Source organism: Bombina bombina, chromosome 2 (genome assembly GCF_027579735.1).
Source record: "Bombina bombina isolate aBomBom1 chromosome 2, aBomBom1.pri, whole genome shotgun sequence".
Lineage (NCBI taxonomy): Eukaryota > Metazoa > Chordata > Amphibia > Anura > Bombinatoridae > Bombina > Bombina bombina.
Window position 1 is genome coordinate 320,474,140 of NC_069500.1, and position 17,130 is coordinate 320,491,269.

Sequence of the window (17,130 nt, forward strand, 5' to 3'; positions counted from 1 at the left end):
GCGTTCACTTAAGCGCAATTGAATTTAACACATGTTGGGATAGGGCAACCAGAGCTCTGTTTAACTGTTATGCTTGACTAAAAAGTTGCACAAAACACATTAAAAATACATTGAAAAGTAGTTATACTGGTCTAATAAAAATTATTTTAATTTTTTTTGTATAAAAACTTTATTCATATTTAATAAAGTGTTTAACTGTGTATGTACTGTAAATATTTTACATTCCAATGTTCACATAAGGGAATATATCCTAAGTAGTTTTAAATATATATTCCTATAAATATCTGTATATATCTTTAACTATATAAAGTCATTTATATTGATAGGTATGAATATATATTTTACCAAAAAAACATCATATATATATATATATATAGAAATATGTATTTAACCATAAATAGAACATATTCTTCTATGTGAAGAACATTAGAATGTTAAATATTAATATGTCATGTCGAGTTTGCACAACTTGAGAAAACGCAATCGGGTATGCGCGACTTGATAGGTTTTAGTTATTTTTTTTCAACTTTTTGCACTCCATTAAAGTCTATGGGGGACTATGTTAACGCGGACATGATATTCGAATTTCGTCTTTTTGCGTGCGTCAGGTTAGTGCATGAGCAAAAACATTTACTTTCAACTTGTAATACATTAGCTCTGCGGAATCTGTTGGCGCTCTACAAATAACCGATAATAATAATACATGCTCTATCCGATCTGATACAAGTCTAGCAGGGTAAAAGCGCGAGCAGGAGTGCAATGTGTCTCTGGCTTTTTATGAACTACACACCTTTCAATGTCTGTAATTTAGAGAGAAACTTAATTTACATTTTTTTATGAAGATATACCAAGAAGAATATTTCATAAGTGGAATAATTAAATTGCTGTATATTTCCTTTTCCATCTTCAACCATAGCTACCAGTATTCATTAAAATGCACATTACTGATTTTGTTTTTTTGGTTTTTTTTCAGGGAGGAGTTGTTGCAGCTGATATTGAGTGGAAATGTGATCTGGATCAACCTGCATTTGAATGCACACCACATTATTCCTTTAGACTACAAGATAAGAACAATAATTTTAGGTTAGTATGTATTTGTTTCAGGCTTGAACCTTTAAATGGTTTTAAAAGCACAGAGATTAATAGGTCTGCTGTCTGTAGACCGCACAATTTATGGAGGTGCTTATATAGTTTATGGTTACACAGTCTCAATAGAGACATATTGTTTTTTGTGTATTATGTTGTAAAACATCCAGTTCCGTCCCTGCAGAATTGCATCGTATTACTGGGACAAAGAGAGAAATGAATACAGAGACCTTCTCAAGCTTTATGGGATACGATTTGATATATCTGTGACTGGTGAGGTATGTATTTTCTTTTTATACTTTAAAGAGCATTGTTGTCAAAAGGGGGTTATCATGCTGACATTTTCATTTTCAATTCCAAATGTTAATTATAACTAAGTGAAACCTTATTTACAAACCATTGCTATAGGAATGGCTGGCTATAAATGAGATGGAGAATGCCTTGCTTTCCCACTTCCATGCATGCAAAATATTAAAATACTTTTGATCCCCTCACTAGGATACAGTCCGCTCTAATAATATACATGACACAGTAACATTGGGGTGAAAAGGCTGCAGCCAATATTTATTAACAAACAAATCTAACATTTTAAAAACTTTAAATTATTAACCACTAATACAGCCCATAAAAATGCTTGTCCCCAAATATGCCTTCCATTGGCATACTCACCAGGCACATTCCCCACATTTTCTTTCCTGCCTGTTAGGGAGGAACCACCTCAGTAATTGTCTGAAACTCCACCAAAGACAAGCATTCTGCCACAGCTCGATGCAAGAACACATAAAGAAGCTTCCGCCACACCCCTCCCTTATATCTTACACCTCACACTACCTTAACCACTCACTAATTCCTTCTGTGGGGTCAAAAACCCCTCCTTTTTTAATAAATTGTTATTAAATTAATTATGTTCCATTGACAGCTCATGGGGCTCATACATTTTTATTTTTAAATAAATAATAATGCAGGTATATATTTTATACAATACTTTCCCCAATTTTGGATTTCCAGCATTTTGAGACAACTTTTAGTGGATTTTTATTGAAGTTAATGACCACACAGATACATACAAAGTTACATACAAACACTCATTAACACAAACTATATTTTTCGCTTATAAGAATTTTTTTATTTATAAATATTTATATATATATATTTATTTATATCTATATATTTATATAGGGATAGATATATATTTTACAAAAAATAATCATATATGAGGACTTCCGGTGGGCGGGCCAAGGAGCAGGCAGCTGAAGTTAGGAGCTCCGGAATTAATGCTCTATTATTGGGAATTATTGTGGATTAAAACCTGCTCTTTTTGTCTTTTAAAGACTTTCACATAGCCCGAGTGCACTTTAGCCTTGGCACACAGGGTGCCCGGCACTTCTCGCACAGGCGACAGTCATCTCGCCCCCACCGCCGGTTCATCAGCACATGGACGTGCGCATACCAGCAATTGGAACCGGTGAAATAGACTGTACTAACTGCATGCCCGCTATTTTTTCTGGCGCAATGGAACTGGAGGAGGAGGTGGCGTTGCAGATACTTAAGGCTTTCCTGCCTGCATTAGATCGCCTACTTATGAGCTGTGAAGGACTATGTGAGGCGGTACATTCTGCGGCAAAGCCTCATCTTATAAACAGTGAGCCATCAAACTTGAAAACCTCCTCTCCAGCATGCACTCTGTATGACTCACCTCGCATTCATCCACACGGATCTATCATAACAGACGACTCGCACGTTCCTATCTCGGACCACTCGCAGACATGCCAAGACGAGGAAGATCTGTCTCCTTTGTACTCATTTACTGAGACGGAGTGTGGCCTTGATAGAAGTGCTGGGGATTCCACTCCGTTGGAGCATTCTATTCTTACCCGGCATGGAGAGAACCATAATACCGGGACATTATCTATATTTACCCCGCTAAGGAAATTCTCCTCTGAACATGTTACGCAGATGGCCTCTGCGATCAGAGAGTGCCCCACTGATACTTTGCTGTACGAAACTACTATCATGAAGATACCTTCCTCTAACATATCAGCTGGGATGGCAAGGTATGCCGGCGATACATTCCTGTCTACATTCTGCCTCTGTGAGCATGGCACAGTTGAACGCACCCTCCAAATATCACAACTAAGATGGCTGCCAGACCCATATTATGAGCCGTTGGCTCTGTCCAGGGAGGGAGTGGGATAATACCTATGGATCCTCTTCAGGCTGTCTCCTATGGCTTTGGAATTATCGGCTGATCTGAGCTCTGAATAATACAAGCACTTTGAACTGCATCTATGATGCAAACCATTCACTAAGATATAATAAGGCCGTTTGCAGTGCTCATCTCCGGGAGGCATGTGGGCATCCAATCTTTTATGGGACTGTGGCTGTGCGGTAGTTGCCGTATCTGCAGTGAACCTTTAATCCGCTGCCCTTTGAAACAAGATGGACTTGTATCATAATAGCTGATTGGATGCCAGCCTGCAGATCCACCGCATTACACTGTTACTGTCTTACATTGGCTCTTATTGCTGGCCCTGTTGGCCATGATTATTGTTCTATTCTGTTTTTATTTATGTATAATATCTAGAAAACGTAGATGGATTTTGAAGCACACGCTGCCTATAAGTGTTTTCAATACCCAGTCTCCTACATACAAGATCATCCAAGCTCCCCCTTAAACCAATTCTTAGGTGCTGTAGTTTTTTTTGATGGTATTTATGTTTGCGTTAGTATGCTGCTAATTACATTCCACTTACTAGTTTAGTATCTATTATTGAGGCACACGATATGCTAATTGGATTTCTCACAGCTCTCCATATAAAAACTGATGCACCACAGGCTGCCTAAGTTACAGGTTACTGCTTAGAGCTGCACCTCATACTTCCCTTCCTATAACTCTATACGGAGACAGACATATGCCTATACTTGCTTTTGATCAAAATCAAATATAGCTCCACAAAAGTATGTTTGATATGTTAGGATAAATTCCTTGTCCAGTCTGACACGCTTTGGGCTGACATACTGCAGTAAGATAATTATATTGAAAATGATAGGTACCTACTAGACTATATTGCAGTTATGAAAATCAGCTTTCCTAGAGCTCTTATTTTAACACCAACCCATATAGTTTCCCTCATTTTAATTAGACTGGACATTCACACTTAACATCCAAATGAATAACACTTCAGTACAATACAATAGTTAAATCAGATCTGCCTCTTTAATACTACCCCTCTCAGCTATACTTCAGCATATGTATTGCTTAATTGAATGCGTAGGCTTGCTCATACTATAATACTGAACAACATATATTGATATTTCTCCTTCATATCTAGGGAGGGACTATATACCTCTGAATTCATTGGATCTGTTGAGGATTTAGTGTGTGTTGTTTTTTTTTTTTTTTTATGTTTTGTTTAGCTTAAGTTTAATAAAGTTAAAGTTAAGAGAATTTGGGTAACAGGCAATGAGAACGCCAGGGTAAATGTGAAGAAATAAAGATCTCACTTCTACTGAATGTACCATCTTATGTTTCCAAATCTTAATACAATCTAGCACGCGCTAGGGAAATTTGTCCATACATATCTATGAATCAGACCAGTAATGTGCATTCTGTTATATTCTAGAAGATAGTCATATCTATTATTCTATTTTATTGTAAATGCATTGAATGTGACACTGTACAATTATATACAATTCTGAATTACCTTTATGTAACTGTTTACATGTTGTATGCCTGAATTCTCTTTAATAAAAAAGAATTTAAAAAAAAAAAATATAATCGTATATATTTAAATATATTTCAAAGGAAAACATGAGGAAAGTGTATAAGACTTAAAACTGCAAAAATGTATTAGTTATAAAACATAAAAGAATATAAAGGGTCAAAAAAGAGAAATAAAAATTCTGACTGGTTTCGGTCTTCCGACCGTACTCATAGGGATCGACTTATGAAGCAGCGGATGCTGCTTCCGACCCACTCTGCTTCAGTTCCGCCTGAAGCGGAAGTTAAGAAGCAGCGGTCCTAAGACCGCTGCTCCTTAACCTCTGAGGTGACCGACAGCAATCAGCACGATCGAATGTGATCGGGTTAATTGACACCCCCTGCTAGCGTTGATGTTAAAATAGATGTTATTAGAATTAGCAGATGAACATAAATGTGTGCAAATACATATACAACGTCTAATTTGACTAAATACAAATAAATACATGTACAGCATACAATCTGACTTAATACAAGCAAAGGCACATTATTAAACACTTATATATGAATGAATAAATAAATAAATATATGCAGTGATGGAAAACCAAATGATACAAATTAAATTAGGCACATACAAAAATAAGCAACTATTTATCTAAGTATGCAGTATCAAGCTTTTTATTGTGTTTCACTCCCAGAAATTGTTAAAACCTTTAGGCACCAAAGTATAAAGTTTATGTATCCAATAGATTTCTTGTATACACAAAATCTTAAACTTCTCACCAACTCTTGGGGGCCTTTTTATCTGCTCAGTTGCTTTCCACTTAAAAGATGTAACATTGATATTATGGATCTCAATGAAATGTTTAGACAAATCAGAGCATGCATTGTCACCCGATATATAAGACAAATGTTCCTTTGTAAGTGTGCCAACCTCACGTGTCGTTCTACCTATGTACTGGCGAGAACATAAGCTGCATTCAATGACATAGATAGCAAATGTACTCCTACAGTTGATACAACCCTTGTTCTCAAAGGACACTTCTGTCCCAGCTGACCTAAAGCAATTGTTCACACGAATGTGAACACAGGACTTGCATGTTTTTCTCCCACATTGGAAAGTACCATTGAAATGCAACCATAAGCGTACGTTTGGTTTTTAAAAGGTTTGGGGACAATAAATTGCCCAGAGTCAGATTTTTCTTATATACATATCTACAGCCATATGCCACTGTTCGTCTTAGTTGTTTATCACCCATAAGAATAGGTACATTTCTCTTAACCCCTTAAGGATCAAGGACGTACAGGGTACATCCTACAAAAACTGTCACTTAACGACCAAGGACGTACCTTGTATGTCCTTAGGGGTTTCAAGTGGTGGAAGTGATCGTGATCGCTTCCAGCCACTTTCAAGGTATTGCAGTGATGCCTCGATATTGAGGCATCACTGCAATACCTTTTTTTACCCACCGATGCAGAGAGAGCCATTCTGTGGCCCTCTCTAAATTGGCCAACGATGGTGCCGATCGTTGGGTGGGAGTCACTGGAGAACTTCTGGCCAGTAGTGGGAAATGACTTGCGGGTGCACGCGGGTCGTGCGAGAGCGCGCGCGATTACTAACCAAGAAGTGGTGGGTGGGAGAGAAAAGTAGGAGAGGGAGGGGGGAAATAATGTTGGGAAAGGGATCTGGGAGGGGATAGGGTATGGGGGGGGGGGGTCAGCTACACTACAGAAAAAGTGGGATTTATAAACAAAAATGGCAAATTTTATTGCAAAGTTGGTACTAGCAGACAGCTGTTATTTAGTTACAGTACACTATGGGCTAGATTACTAGTGGTGCACTAACTGTTGCGCCCTAGCGTTATCGAGTTTTTGCTCCCGCTTGCGTGCCTGTAAAATACCACTCGTATTATGAGTTTAAAGTAAATGCGGACTTGCAAGTGCAGATGCAATTATGACTTAAAAGCTCTGGTTAACTGTTACACTGTAATGCTTGTGGGATATTTCCCTATCAGACCAAACTTGGCCAGTATTCTTCTTATCCTGGCGTCAAGTGGAAGGATAAGGAAATATCCTGGAACAAGAGAATAGACAAGTAATGTGAGTAACAGTACTCACATTAGAGGGGTAATCCTTCTCGGAACTATAGGTAATAACTGGAGAGTAGTCAGGCAAGCAGAGGGGTTAATCAGAAAAGTCGTCAGAGGCAAGCAGAGTTCAGCAGCAGTATGGCAATCCGGCAGTTCAGGGGTTAAACAAGCAGAGTGGTCAGACAGGCAGAGTTCAGTTACAATTAGGCAATCCAGCAATTCAAGGGTTAAACAGGCAGAGTGGTAAGACAGACAGAGTTCAGTAACAATTAGGCAATCCAGCAATTGAGGGGTTAAACAGGTAGAGTGGTCAGACAGGCAGAGTCCAGTAACAATTAGGCAATCCAGCAGGTGAGGGGTTAAACAGGCAGAGTAGTCAGCCAGGCAGAGTTCAGTAACAATTAGGCAATCCAGCAATACAAGAAATACAGCACCTAGGAGCACACACAGTAAAATCTATACTTGGGCGATGTAAGTAAGGAACAGAGTTACTTACATAGCCCTAGGTTAGCACCAAGATACAGTTCCAGGAGGCTCAGAGGGATGACATTACGGCAAGTGCGCCCAGAGCACTGCCGCATCCATGGCAACCAAGAACAGCCACTTACGTCTGTGGCAATGGCCACAAGGAATGGAGTGTGCGGCGTGACAGAGCCCCCTTCTCAAAGGGTACCTCCGGGACCCTAACATGGCCTGGAGGGATGAGCAGAGTGAAACCTGGAGACCAAGGATGGAGCGTGCACATCACGGGCTGGAATCCAGGAACTATCCGCCACAGATTAACACTTCCAATGCACAAGGTATTGAAGTTGCCTGTTCCTGGAGTCTAGGATCTTGTATGGGCCGATATACCTAGGCCCTAATTTATGACAGGGTTGACGTAAACGAACATGTCGGGTGGAGACCTAGAAGCGTTCACCTACTGAAAAGGCACGAACAGTAGCTCGATGATGATCGGCAAACCTCTTGTATCTGGAGACAGCTGAACGTAACTGAGAGTGAATACATTGCCAATGAGTAGTGAGGTCAGTGATGCAACACTCTGCAGCAGAAACCCCGTAGGATGAGCAGAAAGGGGACAGAGACAAGGTTGATAACCTGCAGGGGCTTCAAATGGAGAACATTGTAGAGAAGAGTGCCAGTGATTGTTCTTTGCCAGTTCGGCTAGTGGCAATAATCCAAACCAACTGGTATGTAGAGAATTGACATAGGTTCTGAGATAAGTCTTGAGGTCTTGATTCTTTCTCTCCGTTAACCCATTAGTTTGGGAATGGTAACCAGAGGATAATTAAACAGTGGTTCCAATCAACTTGCAAAAAGCTCTCCAAAAGGAGATGAATTGAGGGCCTCTGTCAGAAACAATATTCACAGGAATTCCAGGAAGTCGTACCACATGTAACAGAAAGAGAGTTGATAACTCTTGGGCAGGCGGCATTTTGGTCAAGGGTATGAAATGAGCAAGTCTGGAAAATCGATCCACCACAACCCAGATATCCATATGATGGTCAGAAGGAGGGAGGTCCACAACACAATCCATTGCTATGTGTGTCCAGGGTTGTTTGGGAGTAGACAATGGTTGGAGTAGGCCATGGGGCAAGGATCGGGGAGTCTTATTAGCAGCACAAGTTTGACAGGCCTTAACATAATCCTGAGAGTCAGACTTCATAGTAGGCCACCAAACGTGTCGAGAAAGAAGTTTAAAGGTTCTTGTCAAACTAGGATGTGCTAATAGTTTGCTGTCATGAGCCCAGGATATCATAGAAGTGCGAAGTTTTCGAAGGTGCAATGAAGATATCAGGAACCGGAGGGGCTTCAGGAGGTTTTCTAGACTGGGCACGTTGCAGTCTTTGAAGAAGAGAGGTATTAAGCTGAGCAAGCACACAGGACGGAGGGATGATGTTTTCGATAGGTGCTTCAGAAGAGTCATTAGAATGAGAAACTGATGGGAGAGAGCATCAGACTTTTTGTTCTTGGTCCCAGGAAGATAAGAGACTCTAAAGTTAAAACGCGAAAAAGAACAAGGCCCACCTGGCCTGTCGAGGATTGAGTCGATGAGCAGTCTCTAGTTACTTCAGATTCTTGTGGTCGGTTAGAATCAGTATGGGGTTGGCGGTACCTTCTAGCCAATGATGCTATTCAGTAAGGGCCATCTTGATGGCTAAGAGTTCACAATTATCAACTTCGTAATTCCTTTCTGCAGGTGTGAACCGTTTATAGAAAAAGGCTACAGGGTGCAACTTGGAGGTTAAAGGGTCCCTTTGGGTTAAGACCGCATCAGCTCCTATCTCAGAGGCATCAATCTCTTAAGTGAACTGCAGGTCAGGATCAGGGTAGTGGAGCACAAGAGCAGAATAAAAGACCTTTTTTCAGATGAGAGAAAGCATCCAGAGTTACTGGACGCCAATTCTTGCAGTCTCTGTTTCATTTAGTCAGCTCAGTGACAGGGAGCAACTATTTGGGAGAAGTTCTTTATAAACTTGCAATAATAGTTGGAGAACCCCAATAATCTCTGTAGTTCCTTTAATGAGGTGGGTTGAGGCCATTCCATAACTGCGGTTAACTTAGTAGCATCCATGGCAAAACCTTCCTTCGAGATGACATAGCCAAGGAACTGGATCTTGACTTGATCAAACTCACATTTCTCCAGTTTGGCTACCAGAGAATTGTTTCTTAGGCAAAGAAGTACCTATTTTCCATGCTCATGATGCTCCTCAAGGGTGAAGGAGAGTATAAGGATGTTATCCAGATAGACGATGACAGTACGATTAAGGAGGTCACGGAAGACATCATTGACAAATGCTTGGAAGACAGCAGGGGCATTACACAGTCCAAAAGGTATCACAAGGTATTCGTAATGCCCTGATCTTGTGTTGAAGACAGTCTTCCACTCATATCCAGGGAAGATACGAATGAGATTGTACGCCCCACGTAGGTCCAACTTTGTAAAGTAGCAAGCTTTTTGGAGCGAATCATATAGTTCATTGATCAAAGAAATAGGATAATGATTCTTGATAGTAATGTTGTTTAGGGCTCTGTAGTCGATACAGGGTCTGAGTCCTCCATCCTTTTTACTGACAAAAAAGAAGCCAGCCCTGGCAGGAGAAGAGGAAGGGCGAATAAAACCTGAACAGAGCGTGCAGCGTGACATGCACAAGACAAGAAAGTTGCACAAAACACATAAAAAAATACATTTAACAGTACAATTACACTCATATTAACAATGTCTAATAAAAATTATTGCAAAACAAAATTGCATTAAAAAATGATAAGGGCTCAAAAGCATGCAAAGGACTTTAACATAGAGATACATACATACACATATCTAAATATGTATATGTATGTACATATGTATTTATATGTTTAGATATGTATTTACACATATAAACACATAAAAACATATATATATACATATATGCATTGAAGCCCTATGTAGTCAAGTAGCTAAATGAAAAATCATATCTATGCAATATTCATATTTAATAAAGTGTTGTAAAGTTAGTGTTGTAGTTAGTGTATTTGCTGTAAATACTGTGCATATTGTGCATTCACATGTTCTGCACATAGGGGAATATGTTCTAAGTATTGTTAAATAGATATTCCTAAATGTAGCTGTATATATCTATACCTATATATAATCAATTATATATAGATATGAATATATATTTAACAAAATATAGAACATTTTCTGCTATGTTCAGAACATTAGAATGTACATTATGCCATATAAGATTCTGTATTTGCAATTTTAAATAATCTTTTTTTTTTTTTTTTTTAAATAGCGGCTCCGTTAAAGTCTGTGGGGGAATGTGATTATGCATTTGCAACTTCTTGTAGTCTATCTTTTATCGCAAATATGTTTGTGCTGGAGCGTAAACCTTTTACTTTCAACTCGTAATACGAGCGCGAACTGCTTAGCCCAAAAAACGTATGTCTGGTGGATGTAATACTTGAACGCAAGCACAAAATTGAGCTCCACTCGTAATCTAGCCCTATATGGGGTTAACTAAATAATATCAATTACTTACAACCAGCTTCCAGTGTGCTTTTGGCCCATCCTTTATAATACAATAAAATGTAACCCATGACCTCACAAACACAATTATCCCTATCCATGCTAAGCAAACCTTTCCCAGTTTAATTTACCCTAAGTTACTCTGACCCAACTCCAACACCATCCTACTCTGCAAACCCCCACTTCCCCTTTCCAAATGACTCGACATCACAGTAAATGAATCCACCAATTAACAAATTATAGCAGTAGCAGAGATCTTATTGAGGCAAAAGGGGATTATCTTGTAGGTAAAAGGGATTATTTAGATAGAGGAATCATATACTAGGAAAAGTACTGTTATGGTTAGGGTGATTTTCTCTGGGACAGGGATACAGCTGTCGTTTACTATGAACCTTGTGAGCCACGGTAGTAGTAGTTAGGGTTAATTACAGTGGAAATCACTATTATATTGTATCAGTTCCTATAAAAGTTATAGCTGTCACTTTGACTTTAGAACTGCTGTGGTGCTTGAGCTGCTCAACTTATTTGTATAACTTAAGTGTGATGGCTGACCCTCTGCTTATGATGAAGATAGGACTGTTGTATGTTGTGGTTTTGTCATTATCAATAGTTGCTCACTGAGATCTATATGCTGCGCCTTTTAAGTATCACATCATTTCAGTAATTTCTGTGTTTAACATCCAGGCACGAAGATTTGGTATAATCCCGACTGCTGTAAGCCTGGGGACTGGGTGTGCATTCTTTGGTGCAGTAAGTAACAAAAACCATTGTCTTTTCTAAACCTAGAGCAGAAATAGAATATTTTTTTTATTTTCTATGAAAATCCCTTTGTCAAAGACTTGTTAACAACAGGTAATTTTTTCTCTTTTTAGGAAAGCAGGACACCTCTTTAAATTTGGGAACAAAACTGGCAAGATACTAGCTTTTTTAGTTAAATAACAGAAAAAGTAAAAAACCTTTAGGGGATATTAAGGTAAATGAGAAAACCTATACAGATAAAGATTCAATTGTAAAAGCATTCACAGAGTACAATGAGGATTTATATTCCACAGCACTATAAACATAGGCGGTATACAAGATAACATTTATAACATTTATAGGGATCAAATGGGTAGAGGGACATGTCGAGAGTCACAGTTTTGTAGTCAGCTCTTATGAAGGTGATCTGCAAACAGTTGGGCTCTTAGGCTTACATGCTAAGGGGGTTCAAGAGGATAGCAATAGTGGAGAGGAACTGGTATAAGGAAAGGTTAGTGTAGGTTGTATGCATCACTGAACAGTAGAGTCTTTAGGGAGCGCTTGAAGCTTTCAAAACTAGGAGAGAGTCTTGTGGAGCAAGGCAGAGAGTTCCACAAGGTGAGAGCCAGTCTGGAGAAGTCCTGTAAATGGGAATGTGAGGAGGTAATAAGAGAGGAGGAGAGTAGGAGGTTGTGAGCAGAGCGAAGGGGACTGGAGGGAGAGTATCTGGAGACAAGGTCTTAAATATAGGGGGAGGGCAGTGCTGTCAGAATTTTGTGTTTAATCCTGGAGGCAAGAGGAAGCCAGTGAAGGGGTTGGCTGAGAGGTGGAGCAAATGAAGAGCGACGTGTAAGAAAGATGAGCCTGGCAGAGGCATTCATTATGGATTGTAAAGGAGCTAGGAGGCAGCTAGGGAGACCAAAGAGGATGGAGTTGCAATAGTTGAGGCGGAAAAGGATGAAAGAGTGGATTCAAATCTTGGTTGTGTCTTGTGTAAGGAAATGCCTAATTTTAGAGATGTTTTTAAGGTGGAAGCGGCAGGATTTAGCCAAGGACTGAATGTGAGGAGTGAAAGAAATATTTTAGTCAGATGTGACCCCAAGAAATCGGGCTTGCTTGGTAAGAGTAATGATAGAGTTGTCAACAGTTATAGAGAGATGGGGGGTGGAGATTTTGGAAGAAGGGGGGAAAATAAGGAGCTCATACAAATGATATTGAAACCCGTGGGACTTTATTAGGGAACCTAGTGATGATGTGTAGATTGAGAAGAGAAGGGGGCCAAGGACAGAGCCTTGCAGTACCCCAACAGAAAGTGATAACGTGGCAGAGGAAGCCCCAGAGAAGGCTACACTAAAGTTACGGTTAGACAGGTAGGAAGAGAACCACGAGAGGGCTGTGTCACAAATGCCGAAGGATTGAAGGGTTTGGAGCAAAAGAGGGTAGTCAACAGTATCAAAGGCTGCAGACAGATTAAGGAGGATAAGCAGAGAGAAGTGGCCTTTGGATTTTGCTGTAAGTAGGTCATTGGTAACCTTAACAATTGCTGTCTCTGTGTAGTGATGGGGGCGAATTCCAGATTGCAGTGGGTCAAGGAGGGAGTTTAATGTAAGGAAATTGGATAGGCATGCATATACTAGCTTTTCAAGACGCTTTGAGGCAAGGAGGAGTAGGGAAATAGGGCGGTAGTTGGGTGAGGAGGGTGGATCGAGAGAAGGTTTTTTGAGGAGAGGTGTGACCAGTGCATGTTTTAGAGATGAGGGAAATATTCCAGTGCTGGGGGAGAGGTTGAAAAAGTGTGTGAGTATAGGGGTAAGGGTAGAAGAGAGGGAGGGGAGTAGCTGTGCGGGTATAGGGTCGATGGGACAGGTAGTGAGTTGACAGCACAGTATAAACTTCTTCCTCAGTAACAGGGGTGAAAGAACTAAATCTATGGCTATGTGAGTTTTGGTTGATTGTGAGCTTTTGAGGGGGTGAGAGACTGGAAGTATGTTGAGAGCTGATTTTGTTTCTGATGGAGTAGATATTGTTATTGAAGTGGCGGGCAAAATATTGAGCTGACAGGGAAGTTGTATTAGGAGGTGGGGGTGAGCGTAGAAGAGTATTGAAAGTGGAGAACAGACATTTTGGGTTTGAAGAAAGAGTAGCTATAAGAGTAAAGAAGTAATGTTGCTTATAAAGATTAAGGACAGAATAGTAGGAGTTCAAGATGAACTTGTAGTGAAGAAAGTCAGCTCAACTCTGAGATTTTCTCCAGTGCCGCTCAGCAGTACAGGAACATCTGCGTAGGTACCGTGTCAGAGGAGTATGCCAGGGCTGAGGATGAGTGTGTGATTTCCGAGCTATGGTAGGAAGGGCCAGATTGTCAAGGACTGATGTAAGGATGCAATTAAAGTGGCAGATAGATTAATCAGAGCAGGAAAAGGAGGAGATAGATGAGAGGAGAGGTTCGAGAGAACTAGCGAGCTGTTGCTGATCTAATGACATAATTCTTCTGTGAAGTTTGGTGTGAGGGGTAGAAGGAGGGAGAGATGTAGGGAGGGATTTGATTTTGCAAGTGAGAAGATGATGGTCACAAAGAGGAAAAGGGGAGATTGTGATGTTTTAAATAGTGCATCAATAGCTAAAGATCAGATCAAGGGAGTGACCATCTTTGTAAGTGGGAGAGTCAGTCCATTGTGACAGTGTTAGGGGAACTTACAGAGGCTGGATACAACATATCACCAACAAGTATTCTAACCTCAGCTGGAGCAGAATTTCATACCTGATACGAGATCTCTGGAACAGACTGTCAGCCCACACAAATGAAGTATAGCAACTGCTCTGTTTATTGACCGCCTACAATGCAGTTATATAGTTTACATCACATACATTGTCAATTGACACAAAGGGGCTTCATACACGCCCCCTTATTACAACATACTACAACATAGTGGAAAATAACAACACTTGAGACAAATAATTGTTTATGTAAAAGGCAAGAAAACTGTAGACATTCAGCCTTGATATATGATAACAAGAAATATAGTGAGACCATGTTGATACTAGCAAACATAGTTATTCCACAAGAACAAATGTTAGTAGACTACGGTTGCAAAAGCAAATATATTGAGAACAACAATAGTTCAGTGTTAGCTTAGAAATGATGACAAGATAGAAAATGCAAAAATGACAAGATGGAGGCAGATTGGTTATATATTCTTACATTGCCCCCTTTTATTCTAACAGAATAATATACAATAAAACAGCTATATAAATGTCACAGAAAATGTGTAAACCTATTAACAAATCTATTAAAATACTGTTGAGAAATTTATACACACTTATTGCTATAATAGCTGCAGGTTATCACTGCATATTAGTATGGTCTCTCTAATACTCTACGTCTACCTCTCAGAATCCCTAAACTTCTGGTCTTCTATCTACAAAAAGACCCAACCAGCTGCCTATCTACCCCCAAACAGCACTGCATCTTTGTTTCTCAACCTGTATAGCTAGCATCCCCAATTAGCATTGACAGTACCCTGCTCTTATACACTCCCCACAGTAAAGCATAAACATAGGAACAGCACATACATCTCTGGGTGGCCCCTTATCACTTTAAAAAAACTTTGTCCTCTTAGAGCTACACCTCCCTCAGACACTCTGCTTCAATATCATAGTCCATTTGCACTTAGGGTGCTTTGCACATGAGAAAGTGTCCATCTGCAGGTACATGCTGGATGTATGATGGTTTGTTCATGGGATAGCAAGGAAAGCAGGTGGATCCTCATAGCAACAGACACTCAAGTCACAAGATAAACATGCACTCTGATACAATCACAATTATGCACCACAGAATTGTTCTCTTTATAAGCATCACAATTTCCTTTAATTCCTTAACTTATCCTATGTCATTTAAACCCATGGAAACATTGTGGGTATATAATACAGACTAAATACATTTATTGTACTTCTACAGATAATAACTCACAGTTACTCTATACAATTGTAAATAATACCTTAAACATGGCCACTAAGCCAGAAACAAACTGCTATACTTCTGAAAGAGGCTGTGTGGCAAAGCTAAGTAACTTTTGCTAAGACTTGCAACAACAATGAAAAGTAAAACAGCCAATAAAATAATTTTCTTCACACCCTCCTCTTTGAGCTAATAAAAAATAACCTAGAGTTACTTTATTCAGCAAAGTTACTGCATGAAATATTTATAATTCTCCAAATATGATCTAAGTAGAATCAGTGGTCTCATCTGATATAAACACTATTAATTTACTAATTATTTTATGCAACCTAAATTCTCTCGTGCTCCTGTATGAGTATTTTGGTTCAATATTTGTTTTAGTCATGTCCTATATTTTGAGTCACATTGGTATCTTCATCTGTATCCTAATCCGTTTGAGGGTATGAGAGGGTTCACTTTAATTCATGTGGCTCCTGCGCATTCGTGACTATCTGATCCAATTGTATCCAAGGCTAACTGTGTGGTTGTCACGCCATGCCGCTCTAGCCATTGCTAGGGGTGCAGTATCTCCTTCCCTGCTCGTTGCCAGGGGCTGTGTTGGGTTGGAATGCGTGCAGCACTGATGTAATCGCCGCACGCTCCCTTCTCCTGATGCCGGTCCGGACGTCTGTGGCGTGAATCCTGCGCCTATGTAAGCTTCTATCTAACGATCTATCACTGCCCAAGTATAGGTGTTACTTTGTGTACTCCTGGGAGTGATAGAGCATTTTTTCTTATTGTCTTGCTGTGTTTGAACCCTGCCTGTCTGACTACTCTGCCTGCTATACCCCTGAATTGCTGGATCAATACGTTGCTGCTGAACACTGCCTGTCTGACTACTCTACCTGTTTAACCCCTAAATTGCTGGACTGATATATTGCTGCTGAACCCTGCCTGTCTGACTACTCTGCTTATTAAACCCTGTTATTCAGGATTGCCTCTTTGTTGCCGAACCCTGCCTGCCTGACCATTCTAGTGGTGTGCCCTTGGACTGCTTTACCGTTGCCAAACCCTGCCTGTCTGACCATTCTATTGGTTTGTCCTTGGACTGCTTTATTGTTGCCGAATCCTGCCTGTCTGACCATTACAGGATTTGCCTTGCCCTGGGGACTGTCCTGTCTGTAGTGTGCCGCTCTTACTAACTTTCTCTGCTTTGGAATATTCCCTATCATTCCATCTCGCCACCGTGATAACAAGACTACTGGCTGAGTACGTTCTGATAGAGGAGTATCCCACGAGCATTACAGCGGTGCCACATATTAATTGGAAAGGTCACGCATGCACAGTAGTCTGTTCTATCCCTTACCCCGTGATGGATTTTTGTAACTCTGTCGGCCATCTTTGTTGTGGTCCGGTCTATATATTTTTTTATGCTTTAATAACACAGATCCAATAAGATTGTAAGTCCGCAGAAGGTTAGTAGGGAGTACACCTCACAGACACATAGATTACGAGTTTGGAGCGCTATAGGGAAAGTAAAGAACGCAACAAAAGTAGCGTTATTTAA

General features: G+C 40.0%; 1 protein-coding gene across 1 annotated transcript in view; it reads left to right on the plus strand.

Annotated features, from left to right (window-relative positions):
- Positions 1-17,130, plus strand: part of LOC128646933 (P2X purinoceptor 6-like) — a 221,872-nt gene that overhangs the window by 165,743 nt on the left and 38,999 nt on the right. The window contains exons 8-10 of the mRNA XM_053699742.1: positions 974-1,083; positions 1,271-1,364; positions 11,573-11,638. Of these exons, the coding sequence (XP_053555717.1) occupies positions 974-1,083; positions 1,271-1,364; positions 11,573-11,638 (270 nt within the window). The remainder of the gene's footprint in view (positions 1-973; positions 1,084-1,270; positions 1,365-11,572; positions 11,639-17,130) is intronic.